This window comes from Phyllobates terribilis, unplaced genomic scaffold, assembly GCF_046119375.1.
Source record: "Phyllobates terribilis strain yellow unplaced genomic scaffold, ASM4611937v1 Scaffold_3__8_contigs__length_932513732, whole genome shotgun sequence".
In the NCBI taxonomy this organism is placed as follows: Eukaryota; Metazoa; Chordata; class Amphibia; order Anura; family Dendrobatidae; genus Phyllobates; species Phyllobates terribilis.
Genome location: NW_027362763.1, coordinates 680649148 through 680677145, shown reverse-complemented (window position 1 = coordinate 680677145; position 27998 = coordinate 680649148). Strand labels below are relative to the sequence as shown.

The 27998-nt window shown below is 49.2% G+C and overlaps 1 protein-coding gene across 3 annotated transcripts in view; it reads left to right on the top strand.

Moving 5' to 3' along the window:
- The window catches only part of GALNT14 (polypeptide N-acetylgalactosaminyltransferase 14), an 805599-nt gene that overhangs the window by 517992 nt on the left and 259609 nt on the right, over positions 1–27998 (top strand). For all 3 annotated transcript variants that reach the window (XM_073671814.1, XM_073671812.1, XM_073671813.1), the window contains one exon: positions 4610–4713. In XM_073671814.1, the coding sequence (XP_073527915.1) occupies positions 4610–4713 (104 nt within the window). The remainder of the gene's footprint in view (positions 1–4609; positions 4714–27998) is intronic.

The following is a 27998-nucleotide window of genomic DNA, read 5'->3' as shown; positions in this document are numbered from 1 at the left end:
GTCAATTCCCGGACGCATGAACTGATCTGGCAGGTTGTGGTACCGAGACAGGACGCAGCTATGGTGCTGGAGGCCTACCACAATGGGGCAGGGCACTTCGGATGGAAGAAGCTGGAGTTCCTGCTGCGTGAACGGTTCTACTGGATAGGCATGAGAGGAGCCATTGAGAGATGGTGTAGAGACTGTGGCCCGTGCATCTAAGAAGAAGGGACTGTGCCAGCCAGAGGACTCCCCTGCAGCCCATCATCACCAGGCAGCCGCTGGAACTGGTCGCTCTGGACCATGTTAAACTGGCTCCAAGCAGAAGCGGGTATGTCTACGCCCTAACCATCGTGGATCACTACTCCCGGTTCCTAGTGGTGGTCCCCGTCATAGGCTTAACAGCTCAAACAGCAGCTAGGGCCTTCCAGCAGCATTTCTGCCGCCCACATAGGTATCCGGAACAGGTGTAGACAGACCAAGGACCAGCCTTCGAAGCAGAGGTCTTCCAGGAGTTCTGCAACCTGTACGGCTGCCGGAAGATAAGAACAACGCCCTATCACCCCCAAACCAATGGACTCTGCGAGAAGATGAACCAGGTGGTGATGGATCTGCTAAAACATTGCCCCTGGAGGAATGCAGCCTGTGGCCTGAGAAACTGCCCGATCTGGTGGACCTGTATAACCACATCCCGGTAGGTTCCACCAACTGTACCCCGGCTTACCTAATGCGAGCAAGACCTGGTAAGCTGCCTGTTGACCTGGATATGGGAGTCCTGACACCCGAGGACACCTCGCCAGAGGCAGACTGGGATACAGAACGGCAGCAGCAGTACCGGAAAGTACAGGAGAGCGTCGAGCGAAGTCTCTGTCAATCAAGCGAAAGGCAGGAGAGGACTTATAACCAACATGCTCCCGCTGTTCCCCTGGTACCTGGAGAGCAGGTCTTGAAAAGAAAAAGGCGGCTCCATAAGTTGGACGACCAGTGGGAGAAGGACCCGTACACCGTACTGCCCTCCAGCCACAATAATCCAAAGGTGTACGTCATCAGCAGGGATGGAGGAGAGACCACAGCCACTGTCTCCAGAGACCACCTGAAAAAGTGCCCCGAGAAGTTGCAAAGCACGGATGAAGATCAGGAAAACCCTCAACCCGTAGAGGAAAAGGAGGAAATGATCAGCACCGTACTCGGAGACTTTCCCCGGTCCTGGACACAAGTAAACAACGCTATCGTGGTGCCCGTCCTCACCTTTCTCCAGCCAGCCCCTCAAGTGCCTACAGAAGACCAGGTAGAGCTGCAAGAGCAGCCGGCCCAGGAGGCAGAAGAGTCCACCCCAGCAGCGCAGGAGGATCAACCCTCTGCTAGTAGTGAGCCTGCCGTGCCCCCAGTGAGCCAAAGAGTACGCAGACAGCTGCCCAGCTTACCCATAACACCTCCTACCCCCTGTAGTGCAGAACCGGTTAGTGAGCTCCGTAGGTCCACTAGAGTCACTAGAGGTCAGATGCCCGCCCGCTGGAGAATATAAAGTAATGCACTGTAAATTTACCTGTTTCTTGAAAATGCTTATGGTTTTTGTTGTTGCCTGTTATTAATTATGTTTCTCAGTTACCCTGCAGGGTTCTTTGGACTAACAGGTTATGGACGCTGGATAACCGGAACAATTTTGTAGATAGTTGCACATTGTGCCTCTTGCGAAGACGGCCGCGGAAGAGAAAACCTGTCTGGCGTGGCCTCCTTGCGGCCCAAACTAGCTAGCTTCAGCCTTGCAGCCACGCCCAAGGCCAACGCAAGGGGTTTTCTTTGGACAGGTCCCCTACCTCGCTTAAAACTTCACCTTGGGTGATATGGACACCCGGTTACGGACACGCCGTGACCTCTAAAGACTAAAGCTTCTTGTATATATGTTGTATTATTGTTTAACCCTGTATTTGTGTTTTCTTAAAAATGTGTTTAGTCCTGGAGTACTAAAATTCACTATGGGGGAATGTGGCACCCCAGGGGTCTGGTTGCCACAGTAATAGGAATATTACGTCTGAGAGCAAGTGAGAGGTTTCTCTGGTCAGGAGCCCTAAGCATGCAACACCGCCCGCCCAGACCTGGGAGGGGAGGAATCTGTCCTTATAAACTGGGTCTGGGGCGGGATTAGGAGAGTAAGAGCCTGGAGAGGGAAAGTTACAGCAGGAGCTCTGTAGGAGCAGGAGCGAGTGCCAGGGGCTGGAAGCCAGATAGCTCGCCCTGGCTGAAGACACTAAGACCGGACACGGAGTCCGAGGCTGTGGGGACATTCAGGTCCAGCAGCAGAATCCAACCGGCAGGGGATTCCAGGTCCTCTGGCCATAGAAGCCCGGAGGCACGGTCACAAGCAAGGGACCAGCACCACCATCGTGGAGCGGAGGCTAACAGAAGGCCCCAAGTCACCGGCCATACGGGTGAGTACCACACGGTACACTCAGGGACGTGGGCTACTTCTACCCGCATACAGCAAGGTAGCCAGGAAGAGTGCAGATAGACGGGGAGGCCTACAACTCCACCCGGCCAGGGGATATCCTGCTTGCTCACAGACTGACCAGGCCTCTGCTGCTAACCAGTACTCCCGGGAGGGTCTGCTTTATAACACCAGTAAAGACCCTGAACTGCACTGCACAGACTCTGAGTTGTTCCTGCTGCGCTCGTGCACCATCACTCCCATCATCCACACCAACTGCCCTGAGGCTATACTTCCCCCGTGGGGAGTCATCCCATTCTTAGCTGCACACACAACACCGGCCTCAGCGGTCTGCCTTGCAGCGGCGGTCCCCACTGACCGCAATCCACGGGTGGCGTAGTCGGACCATTATCATACTAATAAGACTGCCACTGAATTGACCACCCTGGGCACTGACCGGGTCATCACCACGGAGACTACAACCCCCAGCGATCCGGCTCCGGGTATTCCCCGCACACACGTGCACTCACAACACAGGCCCAGGGGGCGAGTCATATCCACCAGACTTCTGCACAACACAACTGATGGTCCCAACCCCATTTATAAGGCAAGAAATCCCACTTATTAAACCTGACAGGGCACACCTGTGAAGTGAAAACCATTTCCGGTGACTACCTCTTGAAGCTCATCAAGAGAATGCCAAGAGTGTGCAAAGCAGTTATCAAAGCAAAAGGTGGCTACTTTGAAGAACCTAGAATATAAGACATATTTTCAGTTGTTTCACACTTTTCTGTTAAGTATATAATTCCACATGTGTTAATTCATAGTTTTGATGCCTTCAGTGTGAATGTACAATTTTCATAGTTATGAAAATACAGAAAAATCTTTAAATGAGAAGGTGTGTCCAAACTTTTGGTCTGTACTGTATAAAAATAATTTCTACAGAGAGAGGTGAATGAAATCTAAAATGTTAAAATGTTTTTAGTGGTCCTTTGTGGTTGTAAAAAAAAGAAATAAAATTGACACTTTTTTTTTTTTACATTTTTTCCCTCATATCAGAATAAAAAAGGAATATAAAAATGACATAAAAATCAAACCAAATTCAACATAAAAAATATTTGAATATACGAACAAGAAAGCATTTTAAAAGCGTTCCCCCCCCCCCCAAAAAAAAAAAAAAAAAAAATAGTCATGAAGAGTAAAAATGACCCGATCCTGAGCTGCTTTATAAAATTTAATAATAAGGCAGAAGTATTGAACCGTAAAAAATTCCAGCCTTTATAAAGCCCAAAAATGAAAAAGTTAAGGGTCTCAGAAAATGTTAACACACATCTAAATTTTTATTTCAAAATTTTTAATTAAATTTAACCTCAATAAAACACAAATAAAAACGTGATATATCTGGTATCGGTAGAATTGTACTGATCCACATAATAATGTTATCAGGTATTTATTCTGCACCTTGAACGCCATTAAAAGACCGAAACCCCCCAAAAAACATTGGTGGAATTACTTTTTCTTTATTTTACTTTTGTTTTACTTGTTCTATATTTAATCAACCAAATTTTTTCTTTCCTCCGTTTTTCAATACATTATTCTATAAATTAAATGATGAAACTGAATAATACAATTCATCCCACAAAAACCATTCAACCATGCAGCTTGTGTCCATTTTTTTAATAATCTTATTAAAAAATTGCGGCTCTTGGGAGGCGGGGAAAACACAAAAGCGGTCCTTAGAGGGGTTGTCTTGTTTGAACTTTTATTTATACATACGGTGATAACATATATTATGATAAACTGAGCTTTTACTCCTCAACTCCTCCTCCGCCGCTGCTCCAGTGTTTGTTGATCGGCTGCAGCAGTGACTTCAAGTCTACAGAAATCTTAACCACTGCAGCCAATCGCTGATGCTCTAAGGCTCTGCTGTTGAAGACGACACGAACTACTGAGGCCACTGATTGGCTGCAGTGCTGTATACATGATGTCATCACTGCATCTGGTCATCAAAGACCTGAGCAGCGGCGGAGAGGCCGCGCTGAGTCCAAGGGGTAAAAACTCAGTTTATATGTCTCTGAGTAATAAAAGTCAAAAGAGGACAATTAATGATTGGAAAATAAAGAGTAATAAAAGGGCAGGTAGCCAGGTGGGTGAGGATAGAGTAGCCATCTGCCTGACATTGTGCCCCCCGTGTGTTTTCTGCAGGACACCGGTCATCGCTGGAGGACTCTTCGTCATAGACAAGTCCTGGTTCAATCACTTGGGGAAGTACGACACAGCCATGGACATCTGGGGAGGGGAGAATTTCGGTAAGTGAAACAGATGGAGCAGAAACAATGAAAATAAAATAATATGAAAATTAAATAAATAAAATCATTTAATAAAAAAAAAGATCAGAAAAATGTCCATTGACCTAATAAAGAAAGGGTCGGAATAATGGGGAAGATTCCATTGTGGTTACTTAGTAACTGGCGTCTGCTACAGACACGGATACACGGAATATTCTGTTTCCTTGGATAAGTTTAGTTGCTAAGTTTCTTATATTTTTGCAAATTTTTGCCATCAGGGAATTTACAGGATCATGTCTACAGAAATTCAGTGAAGAAGAAATGATAAATTCTGTGCATGAGTTCTGCTTTTTTTCTAAAATAAATGGCGCCCGGTAACTTAGAGGTGGGGAAGGGTTGGGGCGACCTCTTCTAGGAGGAGGAAAACATGATGATTGCGCAAATACAAGTAAGAAAATAATGTCATATAAGATATGGGGGGGGGGGGTTTCATTCCCCAAGCACCAGTGTATTTTGCCATAAAATTGCGCTTTTTCGACACTGATGGCGCTTTTTTAAAAAAAAAAAGTCAAACAAATTTGAAAAAAAAACTCTGGTATTCTGGTACATGGACTGCAAGAGATGATATCCTCCCTCCTATAGTGGTGAAATAATATCCACCATAGAAGAGGCCCATACACTACGCATGTAATTGGACCATAAAAAGAATAATAATGGCTTGTACAACTAAAAGGACGTCAACATATAACACTCAGACCACAGCCACATATAGTACCCGAATAACTGTCACATACACCCACCGTAGATGAGTGCCATACTGTGCCCATGTAACAGCACCAAAAAAAAGAATGAAATTACAGCAACATATAAGAGTAAAATCATAAAAAAAAAAACAGCGCCCCCGAATAACAGCAAAATAAAGTGACCAAATATCCCCACCACACAGGTCTCAAAAAACATTGGCTCGTGCAAATAAAGCATCTAATACTGAAGAAATATCAGATACACGCAACCACCAAAAAGAGCGCCACACTGTGCCCATGTAAGAGCAGCATAAAACATAACAAAAATAGCAGCATATAACAATCAAATAGCAGCGCCATATAGTGCTCAAATATTAGGACTTTATGGGTCTCAATAGACAGAGCCGTGTGTATGCACAGAGCCCAATTAACATCTATGTACATCCGCCAAATAAAAGCGCTATACAGTGCCCCTAAAAAAATAATAATACACAAGCAAGAGTGACAGCAACATATATAAACACGCAAATAGCAGCATCATATCCATACAATAAACCTGCCAAAAAATAGCACCATATGGTACCCATATAAGACCATCATAAAAAATAATAATGATATACACTGCCAAAGTGACAGCAACATAGAACACTCAAATAGCCGCACCGTATACTGACCAAATATTACAGTCAAATGGGTCTCAATAGAAAGTAGAATTTGTATATAAATAACAACTTCATATAGTGCAACATACAGCACACCCGGAAAAAAATAGCGCCATATAGTGCCCACCATAGAAAATAGAAATGGCGTACACTGCTAAAATTACTTTCTGTGAATGTGTCCCTAGTGGTTGTAACTGAAAATACAACACTGTGAGCCCCACTGGGGACAGGGAGTAATGTTGTGGTGCAGCGCTGCGGTATATGTTGGTGCTATATTGTGCAATAAATGATATGAATGCAGGAACCCGTAGTCCTTATGGGGTTGGATCTACTGACAAACTAATGAGGATTGATCAGTCTCTCTGCCAGGAGATAAGCAGCATCAGACATGTCTGTTAGCTGCTTATTCTGAACTCCTTGCGGCAGATAAGGCTGCTGCGTGTTTCCCTTTAAGCGCAGGATGGTGCGGCCCCCGGTGACTGCCCCCGCAGATGATTGTACCTCCCGTGCAGTAATCACAGGAGTGAAGATGTAAGAAGACTCCGTTATACCAAACCATAAAGATGAATTACTAAACCCAGAAAGTGTCAGTAACCAGATGAGTATTTACGCAGAGAGATCCGGGAATATTCACAGGAATAGAAAGTGCATAAATCTCACTGCAGATGGGACAGAAAGCGGAAATCTATCCAAATGACTTCTTTAGGTTTCCATTAGTCACTACCCTCCCTGGGAGTCCCGGGGGTCTGGCACGCAGATATCGCTGCTACAGAGAACAATATAGATGCTGATTAACAGCAAGAAGTCAATTATAGTGACAGCTGTTACATCGTACAGGTTTCACCCCCAGCAGCCGAGGTCAGTTGGACAGGTATGGACAACCCCCCGCCGTCTTCAGGATCAAGTCTGCAATGTGGGGGCTACACAGCAGCAGGAAGGTGTTCTGGAGTTTGCTGCCCCCACTAAGAGGAGCAAACTGCATATGAGTAACTGTGCAGGCAATGAGCTCCCCCTAGTGGTGGCCACAGGCAGCTGGAATTTTAATTTTATGGTTGTTAAAGCAAGTACCCAGGAGTCACACTGCTGGCACTATACCTAGGAGTGCACTGCTGGCACTATACCTAGGAGCACACTGCTGGCACTATACCCAGGAGCGCACTGCTGGCACTATACCTAGGAGTGCACTGCTGGCACTATACCTAGGAGCACACTGCTGGCACTATACCCAGGAGCGCACTGCTGGCACTATACCCAGGAGCACACTGCTGGCACTATACCCAGGAGGGCACTGCTGGCACTATACCCAGGAGCGCACCGCTGGCACTATACCTAGGAGTGCACTGCTGGCACTATACCCAGGAGCACTCTGCTGGCACTATACCCAGGAGTGCACTGCTGGCACTATACCTAGGAGGGCACTGCTGGCACTATACCTAGGAGTGCACTGCTGGCACTATACCTAGGAGCACACTGCTGGCACTATACCCAGGAGCGCACTTCTGGCACTATACCCAGGAGGGCACTGCTGGCACTATACCCAGGAGGGCACTGCTGGCACTATACCTAGGAGTGCACTGCTGGCACTATACCTAGGAGCACACTGCTGGCACTATACCCAGGAGCGCACTTCTGGCACTATACCCAGGAGGGCACTGCTGGCACTATACCCAGGAGCACATTGCTGGCACTATACCCAGGAGGGCACTGCTGGCACTATACCCAGGAGCGCACCGCTGGCACTATACCTAGGAGTGCACTGCTGGCACTATACCCAGGAGCACACTGCTGGCACTATACCCAGGAAGGCACTGCTGGCACTATACCCAGGAGCGCACTGCTGGCACTATACCCAGGAGCGCACTGCTGGCACTATACCCAGGAGGGCACTGCTGGCACTATACCCAGGAGCGCACTGCTGGCACTATACCCAGGAGCACACTGCTGGCACTATACCCAGGAGCGCACTGCTGGCACTATACCCAGGAGCGCACTGCTGGCACTATACCCAGGAGGGCACTGCTGGCACTATACCCAGGAGCGCACTGCTGGCACTATACCCAGGAGCGCACTGCTGGCACTATACCCAGGAGTGCACTGCTGGCACTATACCTAGGAGCGCACTGCTGGCACTATACCCAGGAGCGCACTGACGGCACTATACCCAGGAGCGCACTGACGGCACTATACCCAGAAGCGCACTGCCGGCACTATACCCAGGCGCGCACTGCTGGCACTATACCCAGGAGCGCACTGCTGGCACTATACCTAGGAGTGCACTGCTGGCACTATACCCTGGAGCGCATTGCTGCCACTATACCCAGGAGCGCATTGCTGGCACTATACCCTGGCACTATACCCAGGAGTTTCACTGCTGGCACTACACCTAGGAGCACACTACTGGCACTATACCCAGGAGTTTCAGTGCTGGCACTATACCTAGGAGCGCACTGCTGGCACTATACCCTGGCAGTATACCTAGGAGTGCACAGCTTGCATTATACCTAGGAGTGCACTGCTGGCACTATACCTAGGAGCGCACTGCTGGCACTATACCCTGGCACTATACCTAGGAGCACATTGCTGGCACTATACCTAGGACTGCACTACTGGCACTATACCCTGGCACTATACCTAGGAGCACACTGCTGGCACTATACCCAGGAGTTTCACTGCTGGCACTATACCTAGGAGCGCACTGCTGGCACTATACCTAGGAGCGCACTGCTGGCACTATACCCTGGCACTATACCTAGGAGCACATTGCTGGCACTATACCTAGGAGCGCACTGCTGACACTGTACCCAGTAGTTTCACTGCTGGCACTATACCTAGGAGTGCACTGCTGGCACTATACCCAGGAGATTCACTGCTGGCACTATACCTAAGAGCGCACTGTTGGCACAATACTTAGGAGCACACTGCTGGCACTATACCCAGGAGCGAATTTCTAGCACTATACCCAGGAGCGCACTGCTGGCACTATACCCAGGAGCGCATTGCTGGCACTATACCCAGGAGTGCACTGTTGACACTATACCCAGGAGCGCACTGCTGGCACTATACCCAGGAGCGCACTGCTGACATTATACCCAGGAGTGCACTGCTGACACTATATCCAGGAGCGCACTGCTGGCACTATACCCAGGAGTCACACTGCTGGCACTATACCCAGGAGCGCACTGCTGGCACTATACCCTGGAGCGCACTGCTGGCACTATACCCAGGAGCGCACTGCTGGCACTGTACCCAGGAGCGCACTGCTGGCACTATACCCAGGAGCATACTGTTGGCACTATACCCAACAGCGCACTGCTGGCACTATACCCAGGAGCACACTGTTGGCACTATACCCAGGAGCGCACTGCTGACACTATATCCAGGAGCGCACTGCTGGCACTATACCCAGGGGCGCACTGCTGGCACTATACCCAGGGGCGCACTGCTGGCACTGTACTTAGGAGCGCACTGCTGGCACTATACCCAGGAGCTCACTGCTGACACTATATCCAGGAGAGCACTGCTGGCACTATATCCAGGAGAGCACTGCTGGCACTATACCCAGGAGTCACACTGCTGGCACTATACCCAGGAGCACACTGTTGGCACTATACCCAGGAGCGCACTGCTGACACTATATCCAGGAGCGCACTGCTGGCACTATACCCAGGGGCGCACTGCTGGCACTATACCCAGGAGCGCACTGGTGGCACTGTACTTAGGAGCGCACTGCTGGCACTATACCCTGGAGCGCACTGCTGGCACTATACCTAGGAGCGCACTGCTGGCACTATATCCAGGAGCGCACTGCTGGCACTATACCCAGGAGTCACACTGCTGGCACTATACCCAGGAGCGCACTGCTGGCACTGTACCCAGGAGAGCACTGCTGGCACTATACCCAGGAGCGCACTGCCGGCTCTATACCCAGGAGCACACTGCTGGCACTATACCCAGGAGCGCACTGCTGGCACTATACCCTGGAGCGCACTGCTGGCACTGTACTTAGGAGCGCACTGCTGGCACTATACCTAGGAGCGCACTTCTGGCACTATACCCAGGAGCGCACTGCTGGCACTATAACCAGGAGCGCACTGCTGGCACTATACCCTGGAGCGCACTGCTGGTTCTATACCTAGAAGCGCACTGCTGGCACTATACCCAGGAGCACACTGCTGGCACTATACCCAGGAGCGCACTGCTGGTTCTATACCTAGAAGCGCACTGCTGGCACTATACCCAGGAGCACACTGCTGGCACTATATCCAGGAGCGCACTTCTGGCACTATACCCAGGAGCGCACTGCTGGCACTATACCCAGGAGCGCACTGCTGGCACTATACCCTGGAGCGCACTGCTGGTTCTATACCTAGAAGCACACTGCTGGCACTATACCCCGGAGCGCACTGCTGGCACTATAATTTGGGGATAACTTGCTGATTACTGAGGGTCTTATCACTGGGCTCTATAGACCTGCCATGAATGGAGCACAGGTGCTCATGCTCGGTATCCTAGTTGTTCATTGTCTATGAGACTGCAGAGTACAGCACACGTTTCTTTCTGCCAGTGCCATACAGAATGAATAGAGTGGACTCCGAACATGCGCACCATCCAGGGGGCTAATCTTGGGATCGTTGTGGATCTCTATGAATAGGGAATAGCTTCATTTTTTGGGAATATGGATCCCAGCCTGTGCTAATGTTGCCCATTGCCAAGGATGAATGTCTGCTCCGTCCGGTCTTCCATGAGTAGGCTTTTTTCTTTCTCCGGTATTGCAGGTGAGATGCCTCTTTTCATCTGTCGCTCGGCAGATAACTCCCTGTAATCCCCTGGGCCTCCTCCTTGTGATTAGTGCCAGGTCCTGTTATCTCCACTCTCCGCTTCCCATCTCGCTGCCTCACAATCTGCACTAAACTCCATGTCCATAATTCTAGAACTAGGTTGACGTCCTGTCCCAGCTTCTCATATCAAATCTCCCGGTGCGTTTCTCATTTAATTCTGTATTACTTACGAAGTTCTCTATTTCTCCTCTAAACATATATTCTTGTACTTTTTTTTTTAAATGTTCTTAAAGGGACTTTCCTCCTTGGACCAGCTGTTTTATTCGGATGTGTTACCTAAAAAAAAAACTAAAGCTGATCCCAGCAATCATTCCTAATATTCAAGAGAGGCCCGCAGATAGTGTGCAAATTCTCTGCAGTGCCCCCTCAGGGGAAAATAAGTATTACACGGTAACCAAAGGAATTGGTGGAACATAACCGGTCCTCCAGAGAGATACTACTAACGCTCTGGATAATCTTGGGTGTAGCTTATCCCCCTAAAGACTGGACTGTGGACTATTTTAAACCTTATGGGACCAATTTTGACCAATTAATAACCCCTTCTTAAATGCTGGAGTGCCCCTTGTAGAATACAAAAATTATACTGTCCTTCAGGACCAGTGTCGTTCCAGCGATAGCAATGTCACATGAGCACTGGCAGACACAGTGACGATATCTCTAGAATGACGCCGGTCCCTGAGGAGAGTAAATGTTTTTTAATTGTTCATTAGCTTTTAAGAAGGGATTGTCCAATCGCTGACCGTCCCTTTAATGATGCTATGGGGAGACTTGTTTGTAGCAAAGTTAAAGATAGGATGGACAGATGGTCCTCTGTGACCCTGACGCCCTTGGCCCCACATACCCTGAAGCTGGCCATGGAGAGAAGCTTATATTCCACTTTATACTTTCTCCATGATTCCTCTCTCTCATTAGAAACTTGTGTACCTCCACCTTATACCATGATGCTGTATTAGGTCCAAAATCCTGTGCTGATTAGTTTCTCATTAGATCTCCATCTTTATAACACAGAGCTCCAAAACCTCTTAGAAGACAGTCACATTATCACATGCAGTTGCTTGCAGTCACCACTAGAGGAAGCTCAAGAGCCTTTTGCATTCTGTCCTATTATTGAGTGCAGTGTCTTCAGTTTGTTCCTGAGCTCCATCTAGTGGTGGCTGTAGAATATTACTTTTTGGTACTAACACTGATACAATTCACCTCTTCCCTGCTGGTAGGATGCCATTTGAGCCTTGTGATGAGTATATGACTTTACTATGCCTATTTTCTTGTCCTTTTTTTTCGATTTGTATGCTGTGACTTATTTTCCTACACCTTGATCCTGACTTCGACCAATTACAAACTACATCTATTTCTTGACTACTTTTTCTGAAACTTCTAGTTCTTCTCTCCTGGCTCCTACCCCTCGGATACATCCGAGCATGCGTTTTTTTTCTCCTGGTGGCTGCTTTGGGTATTGCACCTCAGTGTATCCAGAGCTGAATTGGATACATTTTTTCTCTCCTTTGCCTTCACAATCTGATACATTATTTCATTCTTTGTCCATGCAGTGGATTTGGAACTTTGTATCAGAAATGATATTAGCTATGCTGTAGATTAGATCTTATTTAGGGGCAGTTATTAGTTTTTTACCTTGATTATTCCTCGTAGGTACTTTGTTAGATACAGGACATCTCCAGCCTATTAATTTGACGCGGCCTTTGTTGAGTTCAACTGGATTGTGAGCTTCCTCTGTAAATGGACGACACGTGCCATATTAAGTAGCCTATTTGTGTATCACATTTTGCCCGGGCTTACAGATTTAATGAGATGGAGCTGAAGGAAAACTCAATACCCGTCTGTATCTGTCTGGGGAATGTGACAAGAGCACAAATACAAATGGAATTACTTAGAAACAGAACCGTGTCTGGTGTCAGGAGGAGAAGCCTTGCATGACTGAGCCGGAACAAGGCCGGAGTTTAGACGCTGACACTTTCTATTATCCGGCACAATCTCGGAGCAGACGGCAGCGCTCCAGCTGGTAGCATCACCGCAGAAGCTCGGTGAGAGCCCTGATAGATGCCGCCATATTCACCCCCCAAACCATTGCACTAGATCAATTTCATCTGAGTAAAGGCATTAATAACGGGAAGAATTGCATAAAAAAAACAAGACCCGAGTTAATGCCCCATAAATACTCAGACTTCACGGTTCAGCTGTGAAAATGCTAATTTACACAGAGCCGAGAATCCATTTATTTCAGAAAAGAAGTAATAGACATTTCTGCGCAGAAAATAAGTATTTCTAATTACTAATGGATGCAAATGTGTTGTCAGTGTTTTCGGCTGTCGTAACTCTTCATCTAGTGCTGCTGTTTTCTAATGATCCTAGGTGCAATACCAAGAACGACCACTTGGTGCGCTAATAAAAAAAATGCATTACATCAGAGGAGAGGATCACCTGGCTGTCCAAATCAATGCGCTCTCAGCGCTCAGACTGCTCCAGGCAAACGTCCAGCAATACAGGAAAAAGAGACTAATCCAGAACCAGGAGGATTTCATTTAGAAAAAACTTTATTCCTCAGAAAAAAATAGTTAAACCAACAAAAACTGGGTCAGAAGTCATCACATTATTACTCTGTGCGGCTGGGGGTCCCTGCTCCATCTACTATCACTGTGTGACCTCCCTGCTGCCCTGTCCTCACTAACTAACTCCTCTTCTGAAATACTCTGTGCTGCTGGGGGTCCCTGCTCCATGTAGTATCACTGTGTGACCTTCCTACTGCCCTGTCTTCACTAATGCCTCTACTGAAATACTCTGTGCTGCTGGGGTCCCTGCTCCATGTACTATCACTGTGTGACCTTCCTACTGCCCTGCCTTCACTAATGCCTCTACTGAAATACTCTGTGCTGATGGGGTCCCTGCTCCATCTACTATCACTGTGCGACCTTCCTGCTGCCCTGTCCTCACTAACTAACTCCTCTTCTGAAATACTCTGTGCTGCTGGGGTCCCTGCTCCATGTACTATCGCTGTGCGACCTTCCTGCTGCCCTGTCCTCACTAACTAACTCCTCTTCTGAAATACTCTGTGCTGCTGGGGGTCCCTGCTCCATGTACTATCACTGTGCGACCTTCCTGCTGCCCTGTCCTCACTAACTAACTCCTCTACTGAAATACTCTGTGCTGCTGGGGTCCCTGCTCCATCTACTATCACTGTGTGACCTCCCTGCTGCCCTGTCCTCACTAACTAACTCCTCTACTGAAATACTCTGTGCTGCTGGGGTCCCTGCTCCATGTACTATCACTGTGCGACCTTCCTGCTGCCCTGTCCTCACTAACTAACTCCTCTACTGAAATACTCTGTGCTGCTGGGGTCCCTGCTCCATCTACTATCACTGTGTGACCTCCCTGCTGCCCTGTCCTCACTAACTAACTCCTCTTCTGAAATACTCTGTGCTGCTGGGGTCCCTGCTCCATCTACTATCACTGTGTGACCTCCCTGCTGCCCTGTCCTCACTAACTAACTCCTCTTCTGAAATACTCTGTGCTGCTGGGGTCCCTGCTCCATGTACTATCACTGTGCGACCTTCCTGCTGCCCTGTCCTCACTAACTAACTCCTCTTCTGAAATACTCTGTGCTGCTGGGGGTCCCTGCTCCATCTACTATCACTGTGTGACCTCCCTGCTGCCCTGTCCTCACTAACTAACTCCTCTTCTGAAATACTCTGTGCTGCTGGGGGTCCCTGCTCCATGTACTATCACTGTGTGACCTTCCTACTGCCCTGCCTTCACTAATGCCTCTACTGAAATACTCTGTGCTGCTGGGGTCCCTGCTCCATGTAGTATCACTGTGTGACCTTCCTACTGCCCTGCCTTCACTAATGCCTCTACTGAAATACTCTGTGCTGATGGGGTCCCTGCTCCATCTACTATCACTGTGCGACCTTCCTGCTGCCCTGTCCTCACTAACTAACTCCTCTTCTGAAATACTCTGTGCTGCTGTGGTCCCTGCTCCATGTACTATCACTGTGTGACCTCCCTGCTGCCCTGTCCTCACTAACTAACTCCTCTTCTGAAATACTCTGTGCTGCTGGGGTCCCTGCTCCATCTACTATCACTGTGTGACCTCCCTGCTGCCCTGTCCTCACTAACTAACTCCTCTTCTGAAATACTCTGTGCTGCTGGGGTCCCTGCTCCATGTACTATCGCTGTGCGACCTTCCTGCTGCCCTGTCCTCACTAACTAACTCCTCTTCTGAAATACTCTGTGCTGCTGGGGGTCCCTGCTCCATGTACTATCACTGTGCGACCTTCCTGCTGCCCTGTCCTCACTAACTAACTCCTCTACTGAAATACTCTGTGCTGCTGTGGTCCCTGCTCCATGTACTATCGCTGTGTGACCTCCCTGCTGCCCTGTCCTCACTAACTAACTCCTCTTCTGAAATACTCTGTGCTGCTGTGGTCCCTGCTCCATGTACTATCGCTGTGCGACCTTCCTGCTGCCCTGTCCTCACTAACTAACTCCTCTTCTGAAATACTCTGTGCTGCTGGGGTCCCTGCTCCATGTACTATCACTGTGCGACCTTCCTGCTGCCCTGTCCTCACTAACTAACTCCTCTTCTGAAATACTCTGTGCTGCTGGGGTCCCTGCTCCATCTACTATCACTGTGTGACCTCCCTGCTGCCCTGTCCTCACTAACTAACTCCTCTTCTGAAATACTCTGTGCTGCTGGGGGTCCCTGCTCCATGTAGTATCACTGTGTGACCTTCCTACTGCCCTGCCTTCACTAATGCCTCTACTGAAATACTCTGTGCTGCTGGGGTCCCTGCTCCATGTACTATCACTGTGCGACCTTCCTGCTGCCCTGTCCTCACTAACTAACTCCTCTACTGAAATACTCTGTGCTGCTGGGGTCCCTGCTCCATCTACTATCACTGTGTGACCTCCCTGCTGCCCTGTCCTCACTAACTAACTCCTCTTCTGAAATACTCTGTGCTGCTGGGGTCCCTGCTCCATCTACTATCACTGTGTGACCTCCCTGCTGCCCTGTCCTCACTAACTAACTCCTCTTCTGAAATACTCTGTGCTGCTGGGGGTCCCTGCTCCATGTACTATCGCTGTGTGACCTCCCTACTGCCCTGTCCTCACTAACTAACTCCTCTTCTGAAATACTCTGTGCTGCTGGGGTCCCTGCTCCATGTACTATCACTGTGTGACCTTCCTACTGCCCTGTCCTCACTAACTAACTCCTCTTCTGAAATACTCTGTGCTGCTGGGGTCCCTGCTCCATCTACTATCACTGTGTGACCTCCCTGCTGCCCTGTCCTCACTAACTAACTCCTCTTCTGAAATACTCTGTGCTGCTGGTGTCCCTGCTCCATGTACTATCACTGTGTGACCTTCCTACTGCCCTGTCCTCACTAACTAACTCCTCTTCTGAAATACTCTGTGCTGCTGGGGTCCCTGCTCCATCTACTATCACTGTGTGACCTCCCTGCTGCCCTGTCCTCACTAACTAACTCCTCTTCTGAAATACTCTGTGCTGCTGGGGGTCCCTGCTCCATGTACTATCACTGTGTGACCTTCCTACTGCCCTGTCCTCACTAACTAACTCCTCTTCTGAAATACTCTGTGCTGCTGGTGTCCCTGCTCCATGTACTATCACTGTGTGACCTTCCTACTGCCCTGTCCTCACTAACTAACTCCTCTTCTGAAATACTCTGTGCTGCTGGGGGTCCCTGCTCCATGTACTATCACTGTGTGACCTTCCTACTGCCCTGTCCTCACTAACTAACTCCTCTTCTGAAATACTCTGTGCTGCTGGGGTCCCTGCTCCATCTACTATCACTGTGTGACCTTCCTGCTGCCCTGTCCTCACTAACTAACTCCTCTTCTGAAATACTCTGTGCTGCTGGGGTCCCTGCTCCATCTACTATCACTGTGTGACCTTCCTGCTGCCCTGTCCTCACTAACTAACTCCTCTTCTGAAATACTCTGTGCTGCTGGGGTCCCTGCTCCATCTACTATCGCTGTGTGACCTTCCTGCTGCCCTGTCCTCACTAACTAACTCCTCTTCTGAAATACTCTGTGCTGCTGGGGTCCCTGCTCCATCTACTATCACTGTGTGACCTCCCTGCTGCCCTGTCCTCACTAACTAACTCCTCTTCTGAAATACTCTGTGCTGCTGGGGTCCCTGCTCCATCTACTATCACTGTGTGACCTCCCTGCTGCCCTGTCCTCACTAACTAACTCCTCTTCTGAAATACTCTGTGCTGCTGGGGTCCCTGCTCCATCTACTATCACTGTGCGACCTTCCTGCTGCCCTGTCCTCACTAACTAACTCCTCTTCTGAAATACTCTGTGCTGATGGGGTCCCTGCTCCATCTACTATCACTGTGTGACCTCCCTGCTGCCCTGTCCTCACTAACTAACTCCTCTTCTGAAATACTCTGTGCTGCTGGGGTCCCTGCTCCATGTACTATCGCTGTGTGACCTCCCTGCTGCCCTGTCCTCACTAACTCCTCTACTGAAATACTCTGTGCTGCTGGGGTCCCTGCTCCATCTACTATCACTGTGTGACCTCCCTGCTGCCCTGTCCTCACTAACTAACTCCTCTTCTGAAATACTCTGTGCTGCTGGGGTCCCTGCTCCATGTACTATCGCTGTGCGACCTTCCTGCTGCCCTGTCCTCACTAACTCCTCTACTGAAATACTCTGTGCTGCTGGGGGTCTCTGCTTCATCTACTATCACTGTGTGACCTCCCTGCTGCCCTGTCCTCACTAACTAACTCCTCTTCTGAAATACTCTGTGCTGCTGGGGTCCCTGCTCCATGTACTATCACTGTGTGACCTCCCTGCTGCCCTGTCCTCACTAACTAACTCCTCTACTGAAATACTCTGTGCTGCTGGGGTCCCTGCTCCATGTACTATCACTGTGTGACCTCCCTGCTGCCCTGTCCTCACTAACTAACTCCTCTTCTGAAATACTCTGTGCTGCTGTGGTCCCTGCTCCATGTACTGTCACTGTGTGACCTCCCTGCTGCCCTGTCCTCACTAACTAACTCCTCTTCTGAAATACTCTGTGCTGCTGTGGTCCCTGCTCCATGTACTATCACTGTGTGACCTACCTGCTGCCCTGTCCTCACTAGCTAACTCCTCTTCTGAAATACTCTGTGCTGCTGGGGTCCCTGCTCCATCTACTATCACTGTGTGACCTCCCTGCTGCCCTGTCCTCACTAACTAACTCCTCTTCTGAAATACTCTGTGCTGCTGGGGTCCCTGCTCCATCTACTATCACTGTGTGACCTTCCTGCTGCCGTGTCCTCACTAACTAACTCCTCTACTGAAATACTCTGTGCTGCTGGGGTCCCTGCTCCATCTACTATCACTGTGTGACCTCCCTGCTGCCCTGTCCTCACTAACTAACTCCTCTTCTGAAATACTCTGTGCTGCTGGGGTCCCTGCTCCATCTACTATCACTGTGTGACCGTCCTACTGCCCTGCCTTCACTAATGCCTCTACTGAAATACTCTGTGCTGCTGGGGTCCCTGCTCCATGTACTATCACTGCAACTTCACTAACTCCTCTACTGAAATACTCTGTGCTGCTGGGGTCCCTGCTCCATCTACTATCACTGTGTGACCTCCCTGCTGCCCTGTCCTCACTAACTAACTCCTCTTCTGAAATACTCTGTGCTGCTTGGGAGCTGTAATCTTTCGACTGTCAGTTTAGATCTCCCACATGTTTCACTTTCCCTCTTCCCATCCTGACTCTGCCCCTGTCACAGCCCTGTCCTCACTAACATCATTGCATGAGTGGTTAGGTCACTGCCCCCCACAAAATCAACACAATCCTCTCCACTGCCAGGAATTGTAAATGCTCATATCGCTATTTCTTTGTGTTTGGAGGAGAAAGCATGCTGAGTTGCATCCAAAGAACACCATACCTACTGTGAAGCATGGGGGTGGCACCATCATGCTTTGGGGTTGTTTCTCTGCCAAGGGACCAGGACGTCTGATCCGTGCACATGAAAAAATGAATGGGGCCATGTATCTTGAGATTTTGAGTGCAAACCTCCTTCCATCAGCAAGGGCATTGAAGATGAAATGTGGCTGGGTCTTTCAGCATGACAGTGATCCCAAGCACACCGCCAGGGCAATGAAGGAGTGGCTTCGTAAGAAGCATTTCAAGATCCTGGAGTGGCCTAGCCAGTCTCCAAATCTAAACCCTATAGAAAACCTTTGGAAAGAGTTGAAAGTCTGTGTTGCCCAGTGACAGCCCCAAAACATCACTGCTCTAGAGGCAGGGGCGTACATAGGAATCATGGGGCCCCATAGCCAAAGTTCTAATTGTGCCCTCCCACAAAAAATAAATAAATATTCGTCTGTGTCACAGAAGAGCAGATCTCACAACTTTGCAGCCTTTACACAGTAATTTTCCTCCTGCTGAAGTCCTAGATCCCTCTTTCATTGCCCCATAAAGTGTGATTCTAACAAAAGTGCACCCCAAACACAGTATGATACCCCCATGGTGCATTTCTCCACATTAGCCTCCACAAGCACAGTATAATGACCCTATTGTACCCAACTTCAACTCCCAAGGCAAAGTATGGTGACCCCACACAGTATGATCCCCCAACTGTGATCCCCAAAGCTCTCCATACACTATAATGTGTCTACATACAGTATAATGGTGCGCACAAGCCCTCCAAACAGTATAATGGACCCCACACAACCCTTCACAATGTATAATTGCTTTCATACAGTATAATGGCCCCCCACATAGCCCTCAAAATATTATAATGGCTCCACAGCCTTCCATAGAGTATAATACACCACCGATAATCCTCCATATAGTATAATGCACCCCTCATAATCCTCCATATAGTATAATGCGCCCCCATAATCCTCCATATAGTATAATGAACTTCCCATGGTCCTCCATAGAATATAATGCACTCCCCATAGTCCTCCATACAGTATATTACACACCCCATAGGGTAAAATGCAGCCCCCATATAGTATAATGCACCCCACAGTCCTGCAGTATTATGGGCACCACGTACTCACTGATTTTAAAATACCATATATTTTAAATAAGCCGACCCGAATATAAGCCAAGGCCCCTAATTTTACCACAAAAAAACTGGGAAAACGTATTGACTTGTGTATAAGCCTAGGGTGAGAAATGCAGAAGCTATTGGAAAATTTCCCCATCCTGGTATGTGTGGCACCCACTCATCCCCCAATCCTGGTATGTGTGGCCTCCCCAACCCTGGTATGTGTGGCCTCCCCAATCCCCCAATCCTGGTATGTGTGGCCTCCCCAATCCTGGTATGTGTGGCCTTCCCAGTCTCCCATTCCTGGTATGTTTGGCCTCCCCAATCCTGGTATGTGTGGCCTCCCCAATCCTGGTATGTGTGGCCTCCCCAATCCCCCCCAATCCTGATATGTGTGGCCTCCCCAATCCCCCCCAATCCTGGTATGTGTGGCCTCCCCAATCCCCCCCAATCCTGGTATGTGTGGCCTCCCCAATCCCCCCCAATCCTGGTATGTGTGGCCTCCCCAATCCTGGTATGTGTGGCCTCCCCAATCCTGTTATGTGTGGCCTCCCCAATCCCCCCCCAATCCTGTTATGTGTGGCCTCCCCAATCCCCCCCCAATCCTGGTATGTGTGGCCTCCCCAATCCCTCCCAATCCTGGTATGTGTGGCCTCCCCAATCCCCCCCAATCCTGGTATGTGTGGCCTCTCCAATCCCCCCAATCCTGGTATGTGTGGCCTCCTCATCCCCCCAATCCTGGTATGTGTGGCCTCCTCATCCCCCAATCCTGGTATGTGTGGCCTCACCAATCCTGGTATGTGTGGCCTCCTCACCCCCAATCCTGGTATATGTGGCCTCCCCAATCCCCCCAATCCAGGTATGTGTGGCCTCCCCAACCCTGGTATGTGTGGCCTCCCCAATCCTCCAATCCTGGTATGTGTGGCCTTCCCAATCCTGGTATGTGTGGCCTTCCCAGTCTCCCAATCCTGGTATGTTTGACCTCTCCAATCCTGGTATGTGTGGCCTCCCCAATCCCCCCCAATCCTGGTATGTGTGGCCTCCCCAATCCCCCCCAATCCTGATATGTGTGGCCTCCCCAATCCCCCCCAATCCTGGTATGTGTGGCCTCCCCAATCCTGGTATGTGTGGCCTTCCCAATCTCCCAATCCTGGTATGTTTGGCCTCCCCAATCCTGGTATGTGTGGCCTCCCCAATCCCCCCCAATCCTGGTATGTGTGGCCTCCCCAATCCCCCCCAATCCTGATATGTGTGGCCTCCCCAATCCCCCCCAATCCTGGTATGTGTGGCCTCCCCAATCCTGGTATGTGTGGCCTCCCCAATCCCCCCCCAATCCTGGTATGTGTGGCCTCCCCAATCCCCCCCCCAATCCTGGTATGTGTGGCCTCCCCAATCCCCCCCCCCCAATCCTGGTATGTGTGGCCTCCCCAATCCCCCCCCCCCAATCCTGGTATGTGTGGTCTCCCCATTCCCCCCCCAATCCTGGTATGTGTGGCCTCCCCAATCCCCCCCAATCCTGGTATGTGTGGCCTCCCCAATCCCCCCCAATCCTGGTATGTGTGGCCTCCCCAATCCCCCCAATCCTGGTATGTGTGGCCTCCTCCTCCTCCAATCCTGGTATGTGTGGCCTCCTCATCCCCCAATCCTGGTATGTGTGGCCTCCCCAATCCCCCCAATCCTGGTATGTGTGGCCTCCTCATTCCCCAATCCTGGTATATGTGGCCTCCCCAATCCCCCCAATCCTGGTATGTGTGGCCTCCTCATTCCCCAATCCTGGTATGTGTGGCCTCCTCATTCCCCAATCCTGGTATGTGTGGCCTCCTCATTCCCCAATCCTGGTATGTGTGGCCTCCTCATTCCCCAATCCTGGTATGTGTGGCCTCCTTATTCCCCAATCCTGGTATATGTGGCCTCCCCAATCCCCCCAATCCTGGTATGTGTGGCCTCCTCATTCCCCAATCCTGGTATGTGTGGCCTCCTCATTCCCCAATCCTGGTATGTGTGGCCTCCTCATTCCCCAATCCTGGTATGTGTGGCCTCCTCATCCCCCAATCCTGGTATGTGTGGCCTCCTCATTCCCCAATCCTGGTATGTGTGGCCTCCTCATCCCCCAATCCTGGTATGTGTGGCCTCCCCAATCCCCCCAATCCTGGTATGTGTGGCCTCCTCATCCCCCCAATCCTGTTATGTGTGGCCTCCTCATTCCCCAATCCTACTATGTATGGCCCCATTCACTGCACACATAAAACAATAAACACTTATACTCACCTTCCTTCCTCCCCTCTGCTCCAGCGCTGAGTCCTGTCTGCAGCAGCTCATGTCGGCATCTGATCAACGCACGCTCTCAGAAGCTGAGGTGAGCTGCTGCTGCCGGCACATTCACGCTTCTCCATGCCGGGACTATGGGCGTGGAGAAGAGGAAATATGCTTTCTCTTTAGCAGCGGGGACTGACAGCAGGAGCCGGGGCTCAGCGCTCCTCCATGGCCGCTACTTAAGAGAATGAATATTCCCTCTTCTCCACGCCCATGGGAGTAGAGAAGAGGGAATATTCATGTCCCTTTAGCAGTGGGCACACGCGGTAGCTGCAGCAGCGGCTACTGTGTGTGCTCCGCTCCTCCGCCGCAACCTCCCTCCCCCCCAATACTCATCTATCCTCCTGGTTCCCACGCGGTTTGGGGCCCTCCCGGCTCACGGGCCCCCTTCCGGTCACGGACCCCATAGCAGTGGCGTGGCCTGCCGCCATTGGCGGTACGCCACTGTCTAGAGGAGATCTGCATGGAGGAATGGGCCAACATACCAGCAACAGTGTGTGCCAACCTCGTGAAGACTTTCAGAAAACGTTTGACCTCTGTCATTGCCAACAAAGGATATATAACAAAGTATTGAGAAGAACTTTTGTAATTGACCAAATACTTATTGTCCACCAAAATTTGAAAAAAAATTCTTTCCAAATCAAACAATGTGATTTTCATGATTTGTTTCTCATTTTGTCTCTCATAGCTGAGGTCGACCTATGATGTCAATTACAGGCCTCTCTCATCTTTTTAAGTGGGAGAACTTGCACAATTGGTGGCTGACTAAATACTTTTTTTCCCCACTGTTCTCTGTGCTGCTGGGGTACACTGATCCTGTCACTCTTATTGCCCTTATATTGTAAGCCTGTACCTGTCATATGAAGTAGTATCCTCATTCACATCATCACATGAGTGCACAGGTCGCTTTCTCCCACAAACTCAACACACTTCTTTCATTAAATACTCTGTACTGATGGGAGACCCTGATTCTTTTACTCTCAGACTATAATTTCACTCTCATTTTACTGGTATTTTAAGACTGTCCCTGTCACATGCAGTCTTCCTTATTCACATCATCACATGAGTGTAAAGGTCACTTTCTCCCACAAAATCAACACACTTCTCTCATTACGCACTCTGTGCTGCTGGGAGACCCTGATACTTCCTCTCTCAGACTATGATTTCCCTCTCATTCCCATTCCTCTCCTTATATTGTAAGCCTGTCCCTGTCATATGCAGCGGTGTCCTCATTCACATCATCACATGAGTGCGCAGGTCAGTTTCTCCCACAAAATCAGCACACCCCTCTTATTAAATAATCTGTACTGCTCGGAGACCGTGATTCTTCCTCTCTCTGACTATAATTCCCGTCTAATTTTTCTGGGATCGTAAGCCTGTCCCTGTCATATGCAGCTGTGTCCTCATTCACATTATCGCATGAGTCGACAGGTCACTTTCTCCCATGAACTCAACACACTCCTCTCATTAAATACTCTGTGCTGCTGGGGGACCCTGATACTTCCTTTTTAGAATATGATTTCCCTCTCATTTTCCTCGCATTGTAAGACTTCCCTGTCACATGCAGCCCTGTCCTCATTTACATCATCCCATAAGTAGACATGTCACTTTCTCCCACAAAATCAACACACTCCACTTCTGCTGCTGTCATCATTTTAGTAATCTAATTGAATACGTGCTGTGGTATTCCATTCATTTCAGTGCTAGAAATTGCCCTGGAAGGTTCCTTTGCAGATGTGAGCAGATCTCAGGCCTTATCACGTGGCTCGGTGGGTAATACGTTATTCTTGCAGACCAGCTGCCAGCAGCCACCAGCGGGACGATCTATTTCAGAGAGGTGATAGGGCGACGGTTTCTTTATTGAGAAGTTGATAAATAAAATATGTCTGGCAGTCACAGATATTTATACATCTCCCTTCCGTGATGCTCGGTCTCCGACTAATGAAAATAGGCCACTCGCCCTGTCGCAGCCGCCAGACGTATCGAGAGTGACAAATTGGTTTATATACCAGGCAGAATATATGAAAATCTGAATCCGCCTAATCAGTTTTTCCCTTCCGTATTTTTTTTCTCTTGGAATGTATTGACTCATCAAGTGAAAGTGTCCTCCTCTGGGATCCCGAAAGCTATTATGTATGTGTTATCTGGTGCCATGCATCCACGCAGTCAATATTCTGATTGAATTTCAAGCCTCTGGCGAAGCACAGTGCGGCTTTTCTCCACCTTTTGTTTTTCATTTTTCTTTACAGAAGTGCAGAGCGCTCCACACCTCCCACACGGTATCACTTATTATCACTTCCACAAAGGAAACTTTCTGCACAAAGTTACCGTACTTTTCTGCAACTCCGGCAGATCGCAACATTCTGAGATCTATCATACTGACAGAATTCAGGGCGAGAAAACACAAGGCTAAGGCTGTGCCAATACACATGGTGTAAAAAGAAACAGCCGCAGGTGACAAGGAAGAGAAAACAGGAACTTCTGCCCATGATTACAGACAGTGGCGTAACTAGAGTCCGATGGGCCCCTGTGCAAAATTTGGACCTGGGCCCCCGGCATGTTGGTCATATGTATTAGCCCTTGTAGCATTCTAGATCCTATAAAGACATACGTGTTACTACTTCACATTGTAGTAATGTCACCCATCCTGGGCCCTTCCTGGTATAATGTCCTCCATCCTGTGCCCCTTCCGGTAATATTGTCCTCCCATCCTGGGCCCATCCTGGTATAATGTCCTTCAATCTGGACCCCTTCCGGTAATATTGTCCCTCATCCTTGTTCCCCTTGCAGTAAAAATATCCAACATCATCCTTGCTATAATGCCCCCATTCTGTAACAGTGTTCCTATCATGGCCCCTTCCTGGTGTAAAGTCCTCCATTCTGCACCCCGTCGGGTAATATTGTCCCTCATGCTTGTTCCCCTTGCCGTAAAAATATCCAACATCCTCCTTGCCATAATGTCCCCCATCCTGAACCCCTTTCTGTAACAATATTCCTATCATGGCCCCTTCCTGGTGTAATGTCCCCATCCTGGCCCATTCCAATAATATATGTCTCCCATCCTGGGCCCTTCCAGGTATAATATCCTCCATCCTGGGCCCCTTCTGGTAATATTGTACCCCATCCTGGGCCTCTTTTAGTAATTGTATACTTCATCATGGGCCCCTTCTGGTAATATTGTCCCCCATCCTGGGCCTCTTTTAGTAATAATATCCTCCAACCTGAGCCCGTTCTGGTAATATTGTCCCCCATCCTGGGCCTCTTTTGGTAATAATATACTCCATCCTGGGCCCCTTCTGGTAATATTGTCCTCCATCCTGGGCCACTTGCAGTACTAATGTACATCATCCTCCTTGCCATAATATCCCCCATCCAGAACCCCTTTCTGCAACAATACTCCTATCAGGGCCCCTTCCCGATGAAATGTCCCCATCCTGACCCCTTCCAATAATATATGTCCCCCATCCTGGGCCCCTTCCTGGTATAATGTCTCAGCTCCTGGGCCTATCCTGTAATAATGTTCCCCATTCTGCCGCTGTTTTCTAATACATTAATAAAAAAAAAAAGATTCTTCTCACCTTCCCTCGCTCCCACGATACTCTGTATCCTCTTCTGTAGTCGGTGCTGAGACCGGCAGCTGATATCGGTGTGTCTGCTATGAGCGATTTATGATGTCTTTGCTATGCACCGCCTGTGACTGGCACGCCAACATCAGCTGCTGGCCTCTGATTTACCAGCAGCGTGTATTACGGTGCTTGGACCCAGGGGGTGTCTGCACCACAGTACATTTCAGCTGAGTATGCACACCCAGCTGAAATAGGCACTGGCATAGGCGGACACCCTCCCGCATGGGCCCTGTCGCAATTGCACACTCTGCGACCATGATAGTTGCACCCCTGATTACAGATAAGTAGCATAGTCTAACAGACTTCTTATCTCTTGTTATTAACATTGTTCCCATTATTGTCACCTCTGCCCATTTATAAGAAAATCAGGCACGGATGCCACGGAAAGGAAGAAGAATCGATAAATAGCCACCGAGCTATGAATACCGAAGCGTAGCATAGCCTAAGGAACTTCCTATTTATTGCCTTTTATATTTGTCCCCTTTGTTGTCACCTCTGCCCATTTATAGAAAAAATCAGGCAGCGGTGACAAAAGGCAACAGTGAACAATTTGCATATTTTTGGACTATGCTCTTTTTTTATTACGTACTTTATGCCATGTACTGTAGGAACAGAAAATGCGTAAAAAGTGCAAAGCTGATATATGTATAAGGCCACGTCCCCACAATATAAATTCTGCATTTTCTTTAATGCGGAAAATATGTAATTTCATGAAAATTCATCCCAAGAGAGGGATATAAGACGCTGTGGAAGTGTGTGGGTTCTAGTTTTCATCCCCATAGACTTCTATGGACTGACAGATATTGTAATAGAATTTTTACGTGAGGAATCATAGCATTTTGGAACTTAAAAACCACATTTTTTTACACTTGAAAATTGTGCGGAAAAACGCGACATGTGAACAAGCCCTAAAGATTACCGATTGCTGTTGTGTATTTTGTTTCGAAAACTAGCGGAAAACACATGGAAAATTGAAGCAGAAAAAAAACATTCCCATGTAATGAAAACATATGCATATTTTCTGTGTTTGATGCATTTTCTTTGATACATCTTTTCAGCATCAAATAATGCTAAACTACACAGCATCTTTTAGTGCAAAGGGAACGTGAGTTTTCAGGAAATCGCATCTGTGGCGCCCCTGCGGGTTCAGTCGCCACAGAGGTACTGCATCTCACCCAGAGGTGTGGTATCTCACTCTCAGGTAAGGATGGAGTACTGCCCGGGACCCTAACACTTGCATCCAACACTACACTACTCCAGACCAGCCGGAGGGGCAAGATGCCTCTGGTTCTTGCTGAACCCCTTCCCTGGCTGGAGTGGAGGGGAACCAAGTGAGGGGGAACCATGTAGTGGGTGTGGGTGAAGGACGTAGATCAGGGGAGCACTTCAGTAGCTGTATAAAGAGGGGAGCCATCTTAGAAAGACAAGCCAGTCAGAGAGTGTTCAGTCAGAGGAGGAAATTGAGGGGAGCAGAGGCTCTGTAGGAGCTCTGCTCCAGAGCGGGCCTAGGGAGAGGTCCAGGACTGAGAGAGAAGAGGAGAGAGAGAAGAGGAGAGGGAGCAGAAGAAAGGCTCCCGGAACAGAAGGGATCCTAGGGGTACGGGAAGTGCTGGAGGCCACCCGTATGCCCGAATCTGCCAGGCGGTGGAGGGATCAAGCCGCAGAGGGGACCGGCCCCTAAACTAGTGGAGAACTACAAGGCTCAGCTAGAAACCGGAGGCTGCTGTACTTGCAAGGTGCAGTGGCCACATCCGCAACTATATCGCCGAGAAGGTGGCCACAGAGGGTCCAGGGGACTGCAGGTCGCCCGACAAGACCCGAGGCTACCGGATTGGGACACTGTTTGCGAGGCGCAGGGCAGGAGGGTGAGAGCCAGCGCAGGAAGACGACGGAGAAAGGCACACAGAAAGGGGTCTCGTTAAGTGCTCCTGAATTATCTGGGGGATTGCTGAGCCCCTGCTTGGTGAACGCAGCGCGACGTGGGAGGCTGTAAACTGGACAGTGCAACCTGAGGAACTTAACAACTGTGAGTAAACTCGGAAGACTGCACCCCACTGTCTCTGTGAATTACTGCTACGCCATCACCCCCT